At 35.6% G+C, this 21,721-nt stretch overlaps 1 protein-coding gene across 6 annotated transcripts in view; it reads right to left on the bottom strand.

The window, feature by feature from the left end:
* Window positions 1-210: 210 nt before the first annotated feature.
* Window positions 211-21,721, bottom strand: part of FSIP1 (fibrous sheath interacting protein 1) — an 89,056-nt gene continuing 67,545 nt past the window's right edge. For 4 of the 6 annotated variants that reach the window (XM_040601804.1, XM_040601805.1, XM_040601808.1 and 1 more), the window contains one exon: window positions 3,397-4,931. In XM_040601804.1, coding sequence (XP_040457738.1) covers window positions 4,356-4,931 — 576 coding nt within the window. In that variant the 3' untranslated portion in view covers window positions 3,397-4,355. Of the gene's footprint in view, window positions 1,101-3,396; window positions 4,932-21,721 lie in introns of those variants that run through there. The other 2 variants (XM_040601807.1, XM_040601806.1) reach the window with 2 other exon arrangements.

Raw genomic sequence — 21,721 nt, 5'->3', positions numbered from 1 at the left:
AGTTTGTCAATAGGAAAATCTGTTGAGTTTTCTCTGCTAGGATATCTCTGTCCCCTCAAAAAAAAAACCACAACCTTTTAAAGAGAACCGTGGTTGTGGGTTTTTTCATGTCTTCTTATTCTGACACTACAGTGCATCAAATAAAAAACTAACCATCAGCTCAGTAAATAAGTAGAAAATTCAGGAGAAACATTAGGTAAAGAGTATATGATTATTATCTCAAACACAAAACAGCTGTATTACCACCCCCACCCCCACCCCCAGCTAGGCATCACTATAAAGTTTCACAATCCAGTAACTGCTAGGGCAAACTCCTTCACCTTTAACCACACCAAGCCTTCACAAGGGACTGCAATCTTTCATCATTCAGCTCCATTTCTAACTAGAGGATAAGACTGCTATATGGTCACCATCTTCACAGGGTCTAGAATGAGACACAGCTGAGCAAATGGGTGCTGATATTCCGATCCAGCAGAGGACTTGTGCAAGTCTCCTTCAATCAAACAAGTGGTCCAGCAGACAGCCCTGGGGCAGGAAACTGGGTACACATTGGGTCCTTCACTGAGCCAGGGCTCAGCAGTCAGACAGGCTGCAAGCTCCAGCAAACCACTGCGACAACAGAGGCCAGGTTTTAGCTAACTTCATGAAAAAAGTAGATTGTGTGTAAGGGAAGAAAAATAATTATGTTCATTTCACATCCACTCTAGTAAAGTCTCATCAGAAGAAACTGAACTTTGCAAGTTTTATTTTACACTTTTCATGAAGAAAGACATACACATCTATCAGCTGCACAGCTACACAAATGTGTATGTACATTAATTTATTAGATAGAACTCTCCCAGGAAATTTAATGAAATGCAAGAGTTCATTTTGAAATCAAACTCCAATAACATATGATAATGACAATAATAATTATCTCTCAAGAATAAATCAGCTAATGGAACAGTTTTCAATGACAATAATTCATTCCCTTCGGGCTGTCAGAAATGATACTGCATCAGTATAATATCACCGATGGAGGTTTAACCACACTTTCAGAAAAACATTGGTGTAAAGAAGTATATAATCACTCTCCCCTCAACTTTCAATCTTCATATCATCTGTAAAAAAGACAAGAATCGTATGGTGAACTGCTGTAAGCACAATACTTATTTGCAAGATGAAACAGCAACAACAGTTTGTGATGCTACTTAAAACTTACGAGAGGAAAAAAAAAAAACACCCTTGAAATAATTACCAATTGGTTCACATAACTGAGAAATAGCAGCCTTTTCGTATCTGTATGTAGGTAAGTCTGTCTTCTGTTTATCTCAGTAAACATCACTTACATTTACATGCATATGACCCTGATGTAGATTACTGCTTCTGTGAAGAAACAGGAATTACTTATATCTGAAGGCACATGAGAGTTTCCTTCAGAAATATACATACACAAGAGTGTGTGTGTGTGTGTGTATGAGTTATGTTAATAATTATGCTTTCCTTAAAATACATACAAGGTATTACAGTAAATCTGTATCATAGAGTACAGTACCATAATGACTAAATTCTGCTAAACCAGTTTCACAGTTTTGTTTGCTTACACAGCACTACACAGCTTAAACCACATGTAGCAGGCCAGAAAATCCAGCTATTTACAGAAGATTGTGCATACATATTTAAATGCCCTTTAGAATTAAGACCATAACAAAGTTCAACTATGTAAATGTCTCTTAAAAATAAAAATAACACCTGACACTTCTCACACCTTCATCTGCAGATGTGTTTGCCTTAAACTGGACTCCACTGGGATCTCCTCCCTCAATGCAACTGGCACATCTAATCATGTCTAAACTAACAACAAGGTTACCTATAGAATACATTAGGCAGCTTTATAAATTTGATAAACATCACAACCTTTTGCTTATGGCGAGGAATAATTGCTTAAGACAGAACTGAGTCACCTTTGCAGGAAACAATTTTATGGAAAGGTATTGGGGTTTTATGTTTTATGCTGTACACTTGCTCATGAGCAATATATTGACAAAAATAATAAGAATGGACTGCTATCTAATTAAATGCCAATATTGGATGTATGTTTTAGCATGACAGTTATTAATGGAATACAATAAATCTGACTATAATTAATTTAAGCAAGTTTATGGATAACTGCAAAATATTTAGCACTAATGTAAAAACAATTACAAACCTCTGAAGCGAGTTTTATTTTCCACTTACTTTTACTGTGCCTAAAGATTACCTGTTTACACCATTTTAAAAATCAGACACTGATGCAAAGATCCAAAGCCTGATGAGGCTACATACCTGTAATTATATCCTTGGTTTCTTTTCAGGTTTTTAGTGAAAAGGATGTAGAGACTGAAAATTCAGAACACTTCCCCACCACCACCCAAATAAAATAAAAAAAAGGTAAGCAAAATGAACTCAAGATGTTTATCAGCCATACAGATCTGAGGTCTTTATGCTTGAACATTAATCAGCCACTAGTGAATACAGAGTATCAAAACACCCTATTGCATTGCTATGACACAATGCATGATGATGGCTCAAAGATTATTATGCAATAAACATTAACGCATTCACTTTAAAGACTTTTACCATGAGATGTCCTATACAGAAATTTACTTAATAGCTGAAATCTCCTTTCTCTCTTGTGCAATAAAATTACCTCATAGTGACTATGTCTACCCCAACAGGTATAAACAGTTACCTGCTCACTTCACTGCATAGTGGCTGCAGTGCATGATGTTCTGCTCAACTTAACACATCCCATCTTAAAATACACTAAGAAAGAGAGATGGTAGCTGGGGCTCAGTCACACTTGACTCTGACTGTACTACATCTCTTCAGACTAAAGGAAAACTTTAATTCATGTGAAGGCAGCAAGTTAAACCTGAGTTTTTCTCACTGTTGATTGCTGCAATACGTTGTCATGTTACTCCTGCATAAGATCAGGTTGCCCCAGCACAGCTCATTCTCCGTGCTGTTCGTTACCACCACTGCCACCTTACTCTCCTCTAGGACAGACCAATTCTTGCTTCCCTTGCTCCACTCTCCTGATGCTTGTGTCTTCATGAAGTACAAAGCTGCTGTGTGGAGTTAGATGAAAACTAACTTACCAAAAAAAAAACCCAAACGCAACCTTCTCTAGAGGTATCATATTCTTATTTTCTTCCTATTGCAACTATGGCCTAAATCTCATAACGGGCAAATATGGCAGGTGAGTCTGGATACCAAGTTTGTCTGGCAGTGTAAAAAGAGCAATAACAGGCCTTCTTGGTTTTGGTTAGGTGGAATCACTCTGAAAAAAATATTAACATTGCCTTCACTGTAGAAAGGTTAAGTGTGAACAATCAAAAAAGCATTTGTGATCATAATTAAGAAATTACAACGTGGTAAAGAGGTATTAGGATGTTCTTTTAAATTACCAATGAATGTGAACAAGCGTTTCTCCAAATTCAGAATAGATTACCAGTACAACAAAGGTCTACCTTGACAAACCTAGCAAAATTTATTGATTTTTAATACAATTAAACTATAGCACTTCAATCACAAACTTCATACTGTCAGAAATTTTATGAAACAAACGGAAGATGTCAATGTACCTGCCTAAAATCTGGCTTATATGAACAGTTGCTTTCTAGAAAGAGAAGTGATCTTATGCTGAAAATATAAATGTAGATTTAGATTACAGTATCACTATATAATTTAAAAAATCACTATTAAAAATTGCACTTAAGTAAAGGACATAAAAACTAGAGACACTTCCAAAATATTTTTATAGTACCAGACAGAGTAAATTTAATCTTTTGTTGGTTAAAGTCTATTCTTTCTTTCATTGAACTAAAAGTGACTTAAAGAAACTATGCAGTATTTATTCATTTTGGTATCTTCTATGTGTAAATTTGAACTCCCTGAAAGAAATTAATTATTTTTAATGTAGGTAGGTCATGTTTGTTTCTATATTACCAAGTCTACCTTATTAAAAAAATTCAAGAAACACTTGGATGTTTGTGTGAATCATTACACCAACTACTGGGAGAATATTTGCTCTCCACATAACAGTGAACATGACTTTCGACTACCAAAAAGGTAATCCGTATGTGTTGTCAACACTGTTTTCCGGTTGACAGAATTAATCAACATCAATATTATATTTCATAAGAGTCCTAGTCTTATAGTCAGCTATGTCAGGGCAAGAATTTTAATAAACATTCTGTTATTTTGTGTGTATTATTTCTGGGCCAGTTTTATGTTTTATAAAATTACATCCTTGCCTCACCATAACAACCAGTGTGTATTGGTGCATACCTTTGGTGAGAACCTGCTTGCTTTTTTTCATCATAATCAAAAGCCTATTCTAAAGGGTTGTTAAGAGTCTCACCTCCTTTGGTTTGCAGTGGTATGCTGAGAATGTCAGCCTCCGTGGATGGCTCATTGTTCATGCTGATGCAATATAATGGTTCACCCAAGAAAGAAGGTTTCTTCAACCTTTTTGTGTTGAGTGCTCTTGACATAAAGTAACCTTCAGTAACACTCTTATCACCCATCTTCTGTAAACCTTCTAGGTCATCAGGTTCCTCTGTTTGGGCCAGTGAATCCTTTGATAAGTGACTATCAGCCAGTGCTTTGCTGATATAGTAGCCAGGGATTTCACTCTCTGCATTAACACATAAGCTTTTGTCTCCAAGTCCAGCCTTTTCCTGAGCCATTAACATCCCTACAATATGGTCTTCAACTAACATTTTGGAAAGAGTAGATGTGGAGTGAAGAGTGGAGTCTTGACTTGTGTAACAAGGGGGACTTAATCCAAAAGAAAGAGATTCCTGAGACTTTGGCATGGTAACGTTGCTTATTGTTCTCTGAGGCTGCATACATTCTTCCAGAAGGGTCTTAAGCTGCTCTTCAGAGAGGCCCGTTTGTTCTTCAGTCTGAAAAAAAAGGGCAAGAATTTCTTCTGTCAAAATATAATTAATGAAAAGCAGCGCCATAAAACACTTTGAGAGATACAAAAGCACTGGCAGAACTCTTAAACTGATATCAATGTTTTTCAATTCAAACTGAATTTACACATACATTTACACAATTACATTATTTATGTAACATCTTCACTAGGTTCTAGATAGATTAGATGCTGAAAGTTAGGAAAGAAGTCTGATGCCCACAAGACACTGAGAGGCCTTTGATTTTGGTCAGTCTTCCGCTAGATATCACGGCTTTTTAATTACCAAAACACATACTTTTTCACATATCTCGGTGTGTTGCATATACATACAGACACACACTCACACTTTAGTTACCGAAAGCAAAACAGCACATTGCTAAAAGACTTTCAGCTGTTGGGGCAACACGTCTGGGGTCAAAAATGGTTTTGGACAACACCAGCCCACAAAGACTGTCAAATATTAACTGAAGTATTCCCAGCCACTCACTGTAGAAATGCAACACAGCCTCTGTCAACCATATCACAAAAAGCATATCAGTTACTCATCTACAGGACCTACCTCGTCGAGTATGTCCCATGGCATGTGACAGAAGAAAGCCTCATCTTCTGTACAAGAGGTTTAGTGCTTTCTACAAGCTGTCACTGCTTGGATAGCTCACAGATTTATCTTTTCAGTCAGTTTCTTATTCAGACAGTGGCACACTCTCATCATTTTTATCATGCAGATTTTCTTTACTGGACATTTCTTAAAATTTGATATTAAAGATAATGACTGATACTAGGTGGTAATGGTGAAGAATGTCAAATGACATTTTGCTTAAGGAAGTCCGCAATGGGGAGTTATTTCTAGCCTTTATAATCTTTAATGCTCCTTGGTAATACAGACGCACAATACCCCCTGACAACTGAAAGATTATAATGGAATGTACCAGACATATTTTAGAAATGCATAACACATTTGCCCATGAAATATGAGATATAGAAGATATAATAATATATATTATAAATATTATAGATACTGTGCAACATTTAATGTAACAAGATGCTTTCTACTATCAAAACCTTGGTTTTACCCAGCCTCCAAGAGACAAAGGATCAGATCACTTCAGTGATTTATGTCAAACAACAATTGTATTCACTGTGTAATGACTATTAGAATTTACCTCACATTGTGTAAAGCATGGAGCTACTGTAATTTCAGAGGAAAGATCAGTATCAGATGTCTAGCTGATTTTTTTTCTCCCTAAAGGTCTCTTATCCAGCTACAGAATATGACCTGGAGTATATAGGTCATATCCTGTAGTTGGACAAGAGTGATGTCACAGGAATGATATGACCATGTTGGACGTATATGACATGAAGAGATCACAGCCTAAGTAGCACAGGATGTATGGATTACACCTGAAAACTGTTCATGAACGGGGACAGTTTTCAGTCAAGAAGGAAATAGTATTTTTTCATAAAACTTGTTGTGGCTATTAAAAATTACAAGGCAATACTACACAATGAACAAGAAAGCCATTTTAGGTTACTTTCAGTCATCATTCTGTATTTACATGTTCAAACATTAATAACAGCTAATTACCACTACCATAGATTACAGTTCAGGCACTAGCTTATGCATTTAAACTCAGTTTTATAGATTCATTTAACCCATTAGTCTTCTCCTCCAAAGACCAACTTCCTTCCCAAAGATACTTGGAGCTCACTTTCTACACATACAAAAAAAGACAACTGCATTAAAGAAATTGATATGTTAAGGGCTTTCAAAAAAACAAACCAAACCAAAAAAAGAGCATTGACAGACTATCATTACATATAGAGAGCTTTATTTAGATGAACATAATTATGTAGAGATTCAGCTAATCTTGGTATCAATCAAAGTACTTCTGATAATATAACTGAAATCAAACCACAACCTTATGCACTTATTTAGGTAATAACGAAAAAAATTATGACCTCTTCAAATTTTTCTCAGGCTTTTAAATTTTAATCCTAGTGCAGAAAGTACTCACTGATGAAAAATAAGTCAGACAGGGAAAAACAATTAGGAGCAAAACTCATGACAAATCAAAAATGAAACATGGAATTTTTCAAATTTTCACTCTCAGTCTAATCTACTAGCCCATGCTGAATTCCTTACATTCCTTGAAGGAGTATTTTAACTTGCAGGACAACATCTTTTTACAAGTAGTCATTATTAGAATGGATTTGCTGTAAGAAACAGGATGCATTCACTCAGGCAGAGCTTCACAGTAACATAGTTATACCACTACTGGAAGCACAGCTGCATCTAGAGTAATCCACAGAGCAGAACATTATGCTATGTAAACATAACTATATTTGTATCACAGAAGATTCTCACATCTGGAAACCCACATGGATTCCTAACTTGTTTTTGAGTGTGTGGTTCTATAGTAACATATTTCAAACTCTTAGCCAAGATCATTTGGTGCCAATTTTCTAATTTTCTGTTAATGACAGGGCAATTCACTCGCTGCAGAAAGGAATTCTGCATCTGGAGCAAATGAATGAGTACAAAATGAGCACAGGGAGGAAGATCATCTGGTCCTGCTTTTCTTTTGTCTTTTTATTCCCCTCATCCCCACCCCATTTATCTGCAGTCTATTTTTCCTTGTCCAAATTTATTTTTTTATTTTTTTCCTTTCAGGAAAATCATAGGGCTTGTATTGACAATTAGCTCATAGATTACTGTGATTATTACCAGAGGGCTATGGGGGAAGATTTAGAGCCTAAGGCGTATGGGGAGGGAAATGAGTATAACAGCTATAGAGTGAAAAAGTTTGGTAACTTGTGGGCTTGTTTTCCTCCAGAGTGGCAGGCCTGCAGGCAAAGCAGACAGTGTAGAGCATTACATATTTTTGTTCTTTCTTTATCTCTTCCTCCCTTTGGATTGTTTTTTAAGTCATGCTTGCAAGAATGCAAAGATAAGGAAAGAGAAAGTATATAACACACCTCTCCAGAAATTACATTTTAAAGTATCAAAGGCTCACTGTTCACAATTTTCTTGTGCCAAAGTCATTTCAGGGTTAAGGGAAAAATATACAGCAGAGGAGAAGATAGCTTGCAAATAGCCATCAGTCATCCACTCAGCAGCAAGAAATTTACATTGCAATAGAAGCAGAAAGGCTGCTGTTGAAATCAGAAAAGTTAGTTTAGGGAAACATGTAATACCCTAAGGAGAGACATCTCACACCAAGAAAGGCTGTGCATTTGCAAGCAAATGAGCATTTTAGCTCACGGGTCACATAATACAGCAACTGTATTAGGATTTTGTAAAGTATACGTTTGCACACACCAGAAGAAATCCTGTCACAGCTAATTGTACTACTTTAGAGTCACAAGACTTGGAATGAGTAACACAGTCTCAGGGAGACACTAGATTCTACTTCTCCCAAGCTTTTACTGCTCCAAACTGTAAATAATTTATAACTCCTATACAGAAAAAATACTTCAAGTTATTTATTTAAAAATACGAGGATATAAATTAATGTAATTCAAAATGCAGAAACAGCCCACTAGACAAGGGAAAACGAGCTATCAGGTCTGGTTCCCATCAGAAACTGGAAATCCTTTTAATTATTCTGGCTAATTTTTAATAGGACATGGAGCCCTATTCATTTCCTAGGCTTTTTACCGTTAATGATCCAAAAAACTAAGGAGTTTAGGAGCTTGCTAATGACCTTTACTGTTTATGTGTGGCTAGTTTTTCCACACACTTGTAGCCCTTCTCTGACTGAAGATTTCTTGTTCCTTGGTGACATGGGTCTATAGAGAAAATCTTACCGCATGTGGTAGGAATGCAAACTTATAGACTGCTGCGGACAGACCTGCTGTGACTACCAGCTCCAAGTTTAAGCTTTGGGCCTGTTTTCCACATCTACACATAACAGAAACAGACTAACATGGAAAGGCCTTATCAGATTTTAGCATGGGGAGAAAGTTAATATGTCAGGATTATTTCTAATTATAGTAAATAATCATAAAATGATACACAGTAAATGAACAGGCACTAGAAAGCCAGGACTATTTAAGGACTCACGTCTACAAATGTATATTTTGTTGCTTAATCAGAAAGTATTACGATCAACGGCTCTCACGATACTTTTTTTGCTTGACACAATTTACTTTGATGCTCTAATTTACTTTTTTACTGATGTGTAGGACCGCAACAGTCAATTCTAAAGTAACTGCTCTCTTCTCCTGATAAAAAGACTCCGTTTCAAGAGTATACTGATGTATTGAGACAACCTTCACATTTTTGACATATCAGGACAGGAAGGTTTTGTAAGTCTTAGTTATTTCATGACTTCTCAAACAGCTTTGAAATGGCAACCCTTGCCTTGTATCTCCACGCTACTCAACTCAGCATGTACCATCACCTTTAAGCATCACACTGAAGCACTTGCCTAGGAACAGTACTGGTCAGTGTTACTGTAGGATGTTATCGTGCTGCATACAAAACCAGACAAATCATTGTGTCATTGTGGAAGAGCTTCTTAAATTCCAGAAATGTTAAAGGCCCAAAGTTCTTTGGCACCATGAAAGTCAGGATTGCTGTTCATAACTTGTAAACTAATTTCAGTTATGGGAATATGTCCTCATGGGACTGTTGTGGGTTAACCCCAGCAGGCAGCTAAGCACCACACAGTTGCTTGCTCACTTCTCACCCCCCTGCCACAGTGGGACAGGGAAAGAGGAAAAAGACCAGTGTCCAGCCACTTCCTGAGAAAAAGATGGGTAAGTTTCTAGAACCCTCTCTTTTCCCTTTTTATTGCTGTGCATGAATTTATATGGCAGGGAATATCTGTTTGGTTAGTCTGGGTCATCTGCCATAGTACGTCCCGTCCCAGGGTATTGCACATCCCCAGTCTATTCACTGGGAGGGCAGAACCAGAAACAGAAGGCCCTGTCTAGCAACAGCTAAAACAGGGGTGTCTTACCAGTATTGTTTTGGTCACAAATCCAAAACACAGCACCATACTAACTGCTATGAAGAAAATTAACTCCATCCCAGCCAGACGCAGTACATCCACTTTTACAAAAATTCGGAAGTGTCCATCATGTCATGTTATGGCTTTTAGTGCTTGTTTGTTTGTTTTAACACCACTGCCTCATGAGAAAGAGCTTAACAAATGCAAAAGAAAAGTTAACGTTTCCTCTGCAAGGCTATTTCAGAAGGTTTATTTCAGAATGTAATGAGAGAAAATGTAACTAGAGTAGATTGAAAACATGCTTACAACTCAGTAGAGCATATTTCTGGAGAGGACAGTAATGTGTATTGATTTGATGGTGTCAAAAATTAAGACTGGAAGCTGAATAATGGATTCAGAAATTAAGAGCTCCTTGTGCTATGATCATGATTCACCGTCTGGTGGCCCTGTGCTTATGTCTGGTTTGGGGACTTCTATACCGTTTCAGGAAAGACATAAATCTTTCAGAATGAACAGGATTCCTGAGCCAACGGAGAAATTCTCCTGCTTTTGCTCTTTTCCTTCTGCTATCTTTCCTTCTGTTAGTTACAATTTTCCCTTATTTTTTCCCACTGTTTCTGTTTGTGTAAAGGCAGAATGAAAAGGTCTGGTAGTCAATTTTCTGTCACTGCTGCTGCTAAGAGCCAGAAAGCAGAAAGGACAGAAGTAACTAGGCAAGAAAACAAAAGCACCAGAAAAAAAAGAGATTAGTGAGCATCTGGTAACATCACTGTCTGAAAAGAAAATTCAACTTGTAACAATCATGAGCCATCAGAACCACAACATCAAAGCCATTATCAGCCTCATGGAATCATAAAAAATCTCTATTACAAAAGTAATTTTAAAAGAGTATAAAATTTCAGAAAATAAAATGAACTTCATAATACATTGGAAATAAAAACCCTAAAGGATTTTTTTTCCCTTTTTCTGGCAAAGAGACATCTTAACAGAAATCAAAAGGAAACATGAGTTTATACAATTTTGCTCTTATTTAGAGTAGCAAAGTAGGTGAAAATTGTGAAGAAGAGACACAGTAAGTGCAGCAGTTCATTTCTTTTTAAGATAGCCCACAGGTTATACAAGTAAAAATAATTATGACAAGTTCTTGCAGGCAGAACTAATTTAAACATGCATATTTTAGTCATTACAAAGAGACATGATACTTGCTTTTATTTGATCTTTCTTAAAAATATCCAGTCAATGCTTGTGGTTTTAATGTGCAAATAATGAAAAATTATGCTTCATCAGCTATGCCACACCCTGTAGACATTAGGAGGAGAAACCAACTGGTTACCAGAGGTGACAGAAGTAGAAAAAAAGAGGAAGCTAAAATATCTTTTACAAGATATTTTTCTTCTCATTTGATACCACAGACAATAAGCTACATTACTCACAGGTGCAGAGTTTGCATGGTACTGCACCAGGATATAATGAAGAGGGTTTAATGAAGGTGGCTCTAAGTATGAATTTCTTCTTGGAAGCACATGGAAATAATTTTGTGACTTTTAAAGACCCAAAAAGCTTTATTTCTGAATTGCTACAAGTTGTAGTTTTTACACTTAATTTTCTGACGTTTACTTCCAATTTTAGCTTCATTTCAAGGTAGCTTTTGATCTACAAGTTGTATAACATTTTCTAGGTGCCTGCATATTAATAGCAAGGAAGTTTTCACCTGTGGATACCAAAATCTAAATTTGTGTGTCCTCACTAAAGTTTCAAGAACTTTGAAAATGTCTTTGAAATGTCACACAGGTTTAAAGTTTCTAATATTCCTATCAGACATGTAATTATTAGTAAAAAAATTATTTTTATAGTAATTTAAGATTACGTAATTATTTTTTCTTAATTGCATATACATGCATTAGAGGAATATTATGATTTTGAAGCTCTGCTTTCATCAACTGAACCATATATGGTGTTTGTAACCTTCAGACGTTTACCAGTATTGGATTCAAACCTAAACAGTTAAAATACGAAAACACAACTCATTAATATCTGTATTGCCATCAGCATGCTGGCTTTTTCTGTCATTTTAGGAGCTAATATAACATAACACTTATGCATCGTTTTAAAAGAAAGCTAAGTGAGTTCTGATTTACTGTTACAAACCAGTAAATTATTACAAAAACTCCTATATTTTATTACCCAATTAACTTATGAATAGTAGGTTTTACACAACAAAGCAAATGATTCACAAAGCAATATCAAAGGAAATTCTGAATATATTGTATATAATACCTAAATACAAAAGCAAATAAAGGTTAATAGAAATTATTTAGAATTATATTAGACATATTCTTCCTATTTACCTAATCTTTCAAAAAATACTGGTGAGTATGAAACTATCGCTAAATCTGGTAAAGTCTGACCTTCTTAAAACATAAACTATTATACATTAAATAAAAAACTATATGCAAGCAAAAGCAAATCATACATAATGTTTTATTAGTGGCTGGGAATTGCTACTACCTAAGCAGCTGAGTCTGCTGAGTTAAATGAATTGATAAGTCAAATTTTTATAATTATCTTCTCTTTCAGAGGTATTAAGAGGTACTTTATGCATTTGAATTTACTCTGTTTTCTTTAATTCAATCCTGATTCATCTGAATTTGAGAAACCAAACAGGACAAGCAACTAGTTTTGATCTTCTGACGATGAATAAAAACAAATGCAAAAAGTGATCCGGTACTGTAAAATCACGGACTTTCCTGGCAATAGGTTCAATACACTAACTGCAGTACTTTTAACAAGAAAGTAAGTAGTTTTAAACAGTTTTGTTTGTTTGCTTTTAACATTTCCAACATCATAATGATATCAGGTTCTGCCCAAGAGATATCCTAAGAAGTTATAATGTTATTCTATTCTCCCCCCTAACTGCAACCAGTGTTTGTAGTGTTCTTGTACTCTTGCCATAAGTTCCAAACCCTAGCTGTAATTGTATAGCATATTTGAGTTGTGTATATATTGTATTATTAAAAAAAATCATTAGTTAAATTTCAATAGTTTTTAAACACTGTTGTCTCGCTGCTGAATTATACTCCAGCTTCCATCATAAGCAGCAGAGCACAAATTTCTAGTAGAGTGGGAATCATGAAAGGAAGAAGTTTTTATTCAGTACCTTTAATAGAACAAAAGGTAAGAACTACAGTTCTAAGTAAACATACATTAAAGTGTGTAATTAAGCGTCCATAGAGTATATTTTCCTAGCTAGGGCAAAGATGTACTAACTTAATATAATGGGAATATTTAACTGAAAATCAACATATCCTGGTAGTAACTAAACAATAACAGAAAATTCTAAAAAAAAAATATTTAGAAAAATAATTTAAAAGGTTAAGAATTTTAAAAGCTGCATAAATAATGATGTAAAACCCCCCTTGATTTAAATACTAGACTATGATAGAAGTCTCTGATTTAGATCACTTTGAATTTAAAATCCATTTACTCCAAGGTTGTCAACAGATGTTTTGCAAGAACTTAGCTCTTCTAGCTTCAGATGAGTTCAATGTTTAGCTTATCTAATCTATGCATTTGTACTTTATATGAGTCACTATAACTTTTTCTCTCATTTCTAAAATCTTTCTCAACAAGTGGATAGCTCCCTGGTTTTAGAGCACTTTATTTCATACACTTGCAAGTATTCTTAGGTTAGAAAGCAAGCTGCTTTTAAATGAACACACTGAACGTGTGAAAAAATGTAAGACAAATTCCTGAAATGGTATTTGTAATCCATCATTCTGAATAAGACTTTCATTTTCTAGCCTCTACTGAAGAAGCAGAATTTCTGCAGCCTAGGCGATTTAGCATTCAAAATTACTTTCCTAAACATCCCATTTTGTGTTTTTAACTGTTTATTATTAAGCATTTAACAGATTTCATTCCATAGAAATATCTTCCTTGAATATTATTAAGTTGTGGCTTTAATTTTCAGCAAAGCCAGTAGAGTAGACAAAAATGCCTTGATGTGGTTGCAGCTGTTTTCTGTTACAAAACTCCATTTATTTTTCTTTTTTTGGTCACGTTGTCTTTCATTTTTCCAAGAAATGGATACAGTGTAGCATAATGGTACTACAGTATGTTATTATAGCGACTTTAAAATTTTGCAACAAAGTATCTTGAGATGTTAAGAATACTGACAGGTCTATAATTACTGGGGGAACAGAAAATACAAATAGCAATAAAACTAAGGGCATGGAGATCTGTTTGTCCATAACCTAAGAAACTTCACTGCAAGTGCTAAAACACCAATAAAATTAACAAAATGCCTCCATCCAATAAGAAGGAAAAGAGGGAAGCCACAAGCACATGATCTAGAAGACCTGTGTAGTGACCTTTATCAGGTGTAGTTCAGTCTCACTGAAAACAAGGACTGGCCCAAGAAGCAGTAAGCCATGAAGACTCATCAAAAGTAACTATAGTCAGAAGCTTAAAAAAACAACAAAATAATAGTTTATGTATTCCAGGAGTTCAGGCCATATTTTCTGATAATTCTTTAGGGATATCTTTTAAAGTGACCCTCCTTAATTGGCCCTGTGTATCAATAGCAACAGGCACCTCTGAATACCGACTTTTTCTATGTTAACATATATATGTATATGATAAACCTGACCTGTGATATATATTCTGGAGACAGAAATGTTCTCTCCCAAGTATATGATGTGAAGGAAGTTCTGCTATATGTGGAATAACAAGATACAGAAACCCACAGCGTTTCCTAGTGAAGGAGTAGTAGTATACAATCTCAGTTATCCAAGTCAAGGAACAAAGCATGCAGTTTCTTTCATAAATGTGGTTTTCTTACAGAGTTTTTGACTCTGTATGAAATGCAGATGATAGTATTCCTTTCTTTGATTCACATTCATGCCACCTAAATAGAGAGCCTCAGCCAAGTGTGAATGTCAGCTGTAGTTCCCCAAGGTCCTCACAGGCAGCAGAGAGACACCGGCACCTCAGATTGTAATTCAACCCAACTAACATCTGAAGACAGAATGCTTAGAATTCTGCTTACAAATTACTGGTTTAAAACTGAAGCCTTTCCGACAATATGATTCAAACGATTCTAAGCAAAAAGACAAGAAAAGGGAAGAAGTAGAGATCAGTATTACAACAGAAATTTGGCAAAATGACAGAGGATTAGAAAAAGGTATATAAGACTACTTTTCAGAAACTTGTTTCTGAGAAATATGTTGAAGTACAGAACTGTAAAAACACCTAGTTTTAAATAACAAGGCCCATAATGTATCACACAAGCTTAGCTTTCATTGTCTTGCTGCGGTAGTCCACCCCACAAGCTCAATAAAAGAGCATGTACAGTATTGCCATGTGCTGGCAAATGCAAGCACTCGAACACTGCGAGCCAGGACACCTTTCCAAAAATACCAGGTCTAGTACATCTGAAACTGCAATTTTTTTCTCCTTTTGATCTTTTAATTGTTACAGTTTTAAAGAAAGGCTTGGTTTTGTCTCTTTTTTAATAGAAGCAAAGATTTTAGTGCAATTATGGCACTGCAAAAATCAGGAGGTTTAACATACCAAAAATTACACAACTTGTGGGAAAGAGAAGTTGGCAATATTTGTAGTTATGTGAATTGCAAATATGTAATCCTACCTCACAATGGCAGAACTATTAAGTATCTTAACCAAAGAAAAAAATCAAGTTCCCATTTACTGCTCATGAAACGTTTTTGACCCTTTCAATTCATGGCATGAATAATCACACTCACTTAGGAACATCCCATCTAAAATCTATGAAACTGTCATTGCCTTTTAGAGGAGAATCACTGTTCATGAGTATAGATAAATGAGTAAGGGTAGGGATAGTTTTGCTACATCTCAGTCTCTGCTTATGAGAGGTCAAAGAAAGAACTGATAAAGAATTTGATTTTTCCTTTTGTGTTTGGTGGGCCTTGTTGCCACACGGCAAGTGCAAAGTTTCAATAGGGAATGTCAGGTTGCAGCTGTGCTTGTCGGTGTGGGCATATATTTTACATAGTGCTGGAAAAACATTTTTTTAGAAGAAAGAGAATAATGTAGAATCTATTCTAAAGAACAGAAGGGTGTTTTGAAATGAGATACCTGCATCTGGCTCTTCTATTTCCATTCAAAACAAAAACCCAAAAGCCTTTAGGAAGAATGTGATGAACAATACTGCCCCAGGGAAAACATTTTATTTGGAGTTTCAAGCCTGCCTGCACCCGTTCTTGATTTTGAGGAAGCAAGGGGGAAAATCCCTTCCGTAAGTACAAGAACAGGAGTTAAACCTTGAAACATCCAGCTATACATTACCAGAAAATTTAAATTTACATAACAATAAAAAAGCTAAGACTGAGATAAAACAAGTGTTGATCTATTATTATTACTTGATGCTTGACAAATGTCTTTAAAAAATTAGAAATGCAAAATGATAATATTATTAATATTTTTGTCTAAGTACAAAGGTCCCTCTTCAGAAAGTCTAGCTGTTAATGTAAACCTTAGTTTTGATAGTTTATTAAAACCCTGATTGTTTTTCCTCAGGTTTGTCTAACATATAGTAAATGAGCAACAGCACCAAAAACCATACTCCCTTGCCAAACTAGAAACAGAATAAACATTATAAGAGCAGGTAGGAGAGCCAACCTCCTCCTCCTCCTCCTTCTTCTGAGGTGACGAGGGAAAACCTCACAGTTACTTTCTGCCACTAAGTTTATAATACTTCTAAATTCTCTAGGCCTTAGAAATAAAACCCCCTTTCGGCATCTTCTGTTGTTCTTTTTCTCAACCACAGCTCCTTTCTCATGTCCCAGAACAAACATCTAGAAAAGTACACGCATTCCAAGTGTTGCAGTTCCTTATAGCTATTATCCTGGTTCAGTGTAAGCAGAAGCACAGGTATCTCCATACAGATAAAAAGCAAGAAAGCCTTTACTTGCTTTACAGAGACAGTGCGTTGATTTGACTATGGAAGCTATAGGCCAATAGGTACATAACTTAATGCTGTAAGCACACGGGTTTCCTTCCTTCCGCTTATTTCCTGGTAAACCCATGCCTGGTAAGTAAGAGATGGCTACATGTTTGTAACTAGAAGCAATGATGGCATTCAACAGGTCACACAACCACACTGGGCAGGCTCCTGTACTTACTCCTCATCACCAAAGAGAATGTCACAAGCCAAGTGACAGATGTACAGGAAACCAGACAGCTCAAATAGCATACACTAATCATAAGTATACCAGCTTTCCTGCACCAGGGGCAAAATACTAATTATGATCATGTAGAAACCTAAAGGCATTATAGTAAAAAGACACAGTTTAAAAAAATAATGTCTTGATATAGGAATATTTTAGTGTTTGAATGAAAAAATCATTTTCTGCAGAACATGCTAATATATAAAATGTAATTCAGAACAGCTGCATAAACACTGATTCTAAGAAATATTGCTTTTAGGAAAATTAATACAATCCTAGAAACAACAAACTAATTATCAAAATGTAAAATGGTACAGCTTCATGTAGCTTACAGAAGAGTTAATGTTTTGCAGTTTGAAACACATAATTGCTATAGGAATAGCTAAAATATATTTTTAAATGAAGCCTGGGACAATCCCCTTTATAGTCATATATATATATATATATGTGATGTCCACCACTGCACAAAAAGCAAAAAAAAATCTAGTATTTCCCCTAATAAAAGACATGAAAGCACCAAAAGACTTATATTTTTCAAAAGAAATTTATGGAAATTTATCATGCATTTGGGATACAGGTGACTCCTCTGGAGCTGGAGTCTGTCTTTTGCCCATGAAGTCAAAGTTCATATGTCACTCATAAGATCTGAAAGATTAATTTACAAAAAGTCTGTGTGATCACATTACAAGGTCAATGGCTTAAACACAAAGCTCTGTGCACCCCAGTTGCGCTTGGAACTTTCTTTACTGCACTTTGGAATGTTTTTGCCCAGTTGCTTTGGTTTAAAAAAAAAAAAAAAAAAAAAGTTCACAGCTGTGTTTCTGATGAATTAATGATGACATTGTTGTTTTTAGAAGACACTACACTACTCTCAGTTATGTGGAATCACAGCTACTGAATCAGTAGACAACGACAGAATCAAGTGTTTTGTGTGCTTCTCCCAGGCAGTTAGCAGAAAGCTACTTGTTCATGTAGGCTAATCCAGGTAGAGAGTTCATGTCGAAATACATTAAGAAAAAGACTAGATCATAACAGAAACAAAAAGTAGAAGCTTAGGGTGGATGATAAATATTTAAAAGTCATAACTTCTTCAATGAAGGACACTCACTGCTTAGATTAACATGCTTTTCCATTAAGCTTTTAAATATTTCAAACTTTTAAAGGAGTTTCAGGATAGACAGGCAAATTACTCAAGTTAAAGGTACTAAGATTCTGATTGAAACACAGTTCATATATCAAGCTAAGACAAATAGAACAGACGTTCATAGAAAGATATACATCTCTGAAAACACATAGTTCAGCGGCAGTTTCTAGCATTACTATACTACATAAGATGCAGTAAGAAAACACTAGAAGAGATGGAAGTTCTAAGTATCTGGGGTTTTTTATGTTAATAAAAATAACAAAATTATACATAATTTTCTAACCTGTTGTTGTTAGACACATAAAAATCTATATAAATACCAAGACAGGATACAACTGCAATCTGGAAGGATGATGCTGTGTAGTGGTATAGCCTCTGCAATGGGATTACAAGTGTGTATACCAGTTTGGCTGGCACAAACTGAGAGCTATATCTAATTGCCAAAATGAGTGAGTTTTAATTGAGAAAGACACATCATGGTTCTGAGCCACACAATGATATACTATCCTTTTCAGAGACATCAGAAATCCATTCCTTTTGGAATTTTAAGAATGAATTGTTGTGGATTCAACTGTAACTGGTCTGCCTGGCAGGAGATGCAACCAACTTGTTCTTGCCTTGTGAAATTTGTTCACACATGCATCCCTGAACAGTGCTAAGCACAACTTGATATGGGAATTCTTTTAATGCACCTGATGTATTTGATGTAGTCTATGTTTTACTTTATGCATTATTGGAAGTAAATTCCTTACGTGGGTCATTCATTTGTAGTTTCACATGAGCCAGTTTAATATTGCCTAGCGGGAGCAAAAGGCTGTAGGTCCCCATACTAAAAAGCCATAAAATGGAGTACAGAGAGAATAACAAGGTGAGGGACATAGGTATTTTTGTATTTTATCCTCAAACCACTCTTGGGAAAAGGGATTAAAGTGCTTCAGTCTCCCTACTCAGAGCTGGATGCGCTGAGCACTAGGTCATAACATCTTTCACCTTTTCAGGCATGCTGTCTTTGGTTTGGCTTTCCTCACATAGTAGAGCCCAGTTTCAACAACAGCCATGAATAGTACTGCACTGAATCTATTCTATAGTTTATTAAGGATGGATCGTTTTCTCTTACATTTGGAACATTAAATTTAGTTCTACCAGTGCTAGGTAAATGTTTGAACCATGGTTTATATGAAGTAATTAGAAGATCTCTTCCCTGTTTGAAATAAAAATGTTTTAAATGTGCCTAGCTTTACAAAGTTCCTCTAGATTTTAGATCTTAAGATGACAAAGGCACCTGACTGGAACCCACGTAATATACCTAAGCTCCAGAAAGGTTGACATCAGTCCAGGCAGGTTTGGGGTTTTTTTTTGCTTTTACAAGTTAGCCTCAGGCTGTTCCCAGCTCAGTAAACTGGCTGCTCTGAATTATTATTCTAAACCCACATAATCCTCACCCTGAACTGCAGAGAAAGCTCAGGAATTAACATGCATTCACTCAGTACAGCTTTAACTGACTTGCCCAAGGTGGGAGGGCAGAGAGATAGCTCAGCCACTGTACCCACCTTTCTCTCATGATGTTTCTAGGGCCTATTTGGTAGAAATTAACATCTTGTTAAAAAAAAACCAACAACAACAAAACAAAAACAAACAAAAAAACCTGCCACAAAACAAAAGCCTCACTAGTGACAAGAAACCAGTGATTTAAGTCTCTCTTACTCACTTGATTTGTATTTATATACGTGGAGTGGGGAAGAGGGTGTGAAGTATGTATGCATATACCCACTAGCACCCTAATGAATTAATTTAATCATTTACTGACTTATTCACAAAACCAGAAATACCAGGATGGGCACAGGAAGAGGCTGCAAATGAAAACAGTTCAAAATAATAAAGTATTAAGAATAAATTAGTAAGTGCAGTAGATGCATATAATGCAAATAACTATTCTGCAGGTTTAGGTAGTCAATTATATAATTAAATTTAAAAATCCCAATATTTGACTCTAGGATATGCAGAGAAAATCTGGATCATAGCATTTCTTAAAATCACAAAACAGACCCTATGTTCATTAAACGAACCATACGGAAAAAATCCATCTTTTAAAACATATCCTGGAATAACAATGACAGTCCTCAAAGGATTCTAGTAATTTCTATAATGAGGAACTTCAGATTTATTTTCTCATGAAACAGGAAAAAAGTTCATGCTGAAAACTTTAAAAGGTTACTCTGGGGGGGGGGGGGGGAGGGGGAAAGGAGCAGTGGATATTTGCTCATACAACAAATAGAATGAGATAAGAACTAAAAGGACAGCTTCGCTTCTCCAAATGAAGCCTCTTTTATTTCTGATGAGCAGTACTTGGTTGAAAGCTCTACCAGGAGGGATTCTTGAGGCTTTTGGATAGCCTCGAGGGCCAAGTGCCTATGCAACAAGAGGCATACTGTAACAACGAGGGGAGAGAAAGCCTTGCCCTGCTCGCATGGTTTACATCTGGTCATAGCTACAGTATAAAGCCATGCCCGTCCAAAGCTAGAGCACTGCATAAAAGGTGACAGCAGATCTGGGGACAAGAACAGTTTGACAGTCAGGGAATTAACAGCCTATTTTACTCAATCTCTTATCCTAACACAAAAGTGAACCTGATCTTAAACTTAAAACACATCTGTGGCTATTCTGAAGCTGCTGAAAATTAGACAAGAGGAGTTTAACCTGCTAAACTTCAATTGCTACTAGAAGTTCTATAGTTTCTATCATGCATGAAGCAAAGACCAAAGATACTGTAATCACAAAAGGGTAAATTATATTTACCATCCAATTTCTACTCCTGGTTTTTCTATTGAAGATTTTTTGTTCAATCGTTTATTGTATCTCAGTTTACCTATCTAAAAAAAATGCTATTTAAGGGACAAAATGGTTCAGTCAAAAAGCCTGAAGTTCTGGAGAGCTCTGAATTCCTTGAATAAAAAATATTATAAGATGGCAAGAAAGAATACTAATATGGGCAAGCTATGAAAAATTGTATATGCTCAGAATGAGAACTCAGACCTACAAATCACTTCACACAATGCTGTTTTTATTCATACAAGTGATTGCAACACTAAGATTACAAAAAAAGCATATATTAGAGTTTGATAAAGGTGAGCACAGAAAAAGTCAAACAATGAAGAGAAAACTGCATTCTGTATTTCTTCTGAAACCAGAAATTAGAAACAGCAGGACACAAGTAATTAAATGGCAAATTATTTGAAAGTTAAATTATTATATTGAGAACCATATAATGATAAGATTACTAAAAAATAATGGAAAGAGAAAAACGATGAACAGAGCAAAAAATGAGAGGTGACATACATCATAAAAATGAAGGAATGTTTAATCCAACCTCAGTTATTATTGCCTTCAAAAATATTTCATGTAATTTAGGACCATATACTTAGGCTATCATTTTCTCTTCACTTACCTCACACAAAGAAAAATAACATAAGCA

This window comes from Falco naumanni, chromosome 7 (assembly GCF_017639655.2).
Source record: "Falco naumanni isolate bFalNau1 chromosome 7, bFalNau1.pat, whole genome shotgun sequence".
Classification (NCBI taxonomy): Eukaryota; Metazoa; Chordata; class Aves; order Falconiformes; family Falconidae; genus Falco; species Falco naumanni.
Note: the sequence above shows the minus strand (reverse complement) of the source record. Positions and strands in the feature narration are given on the sequence as shown.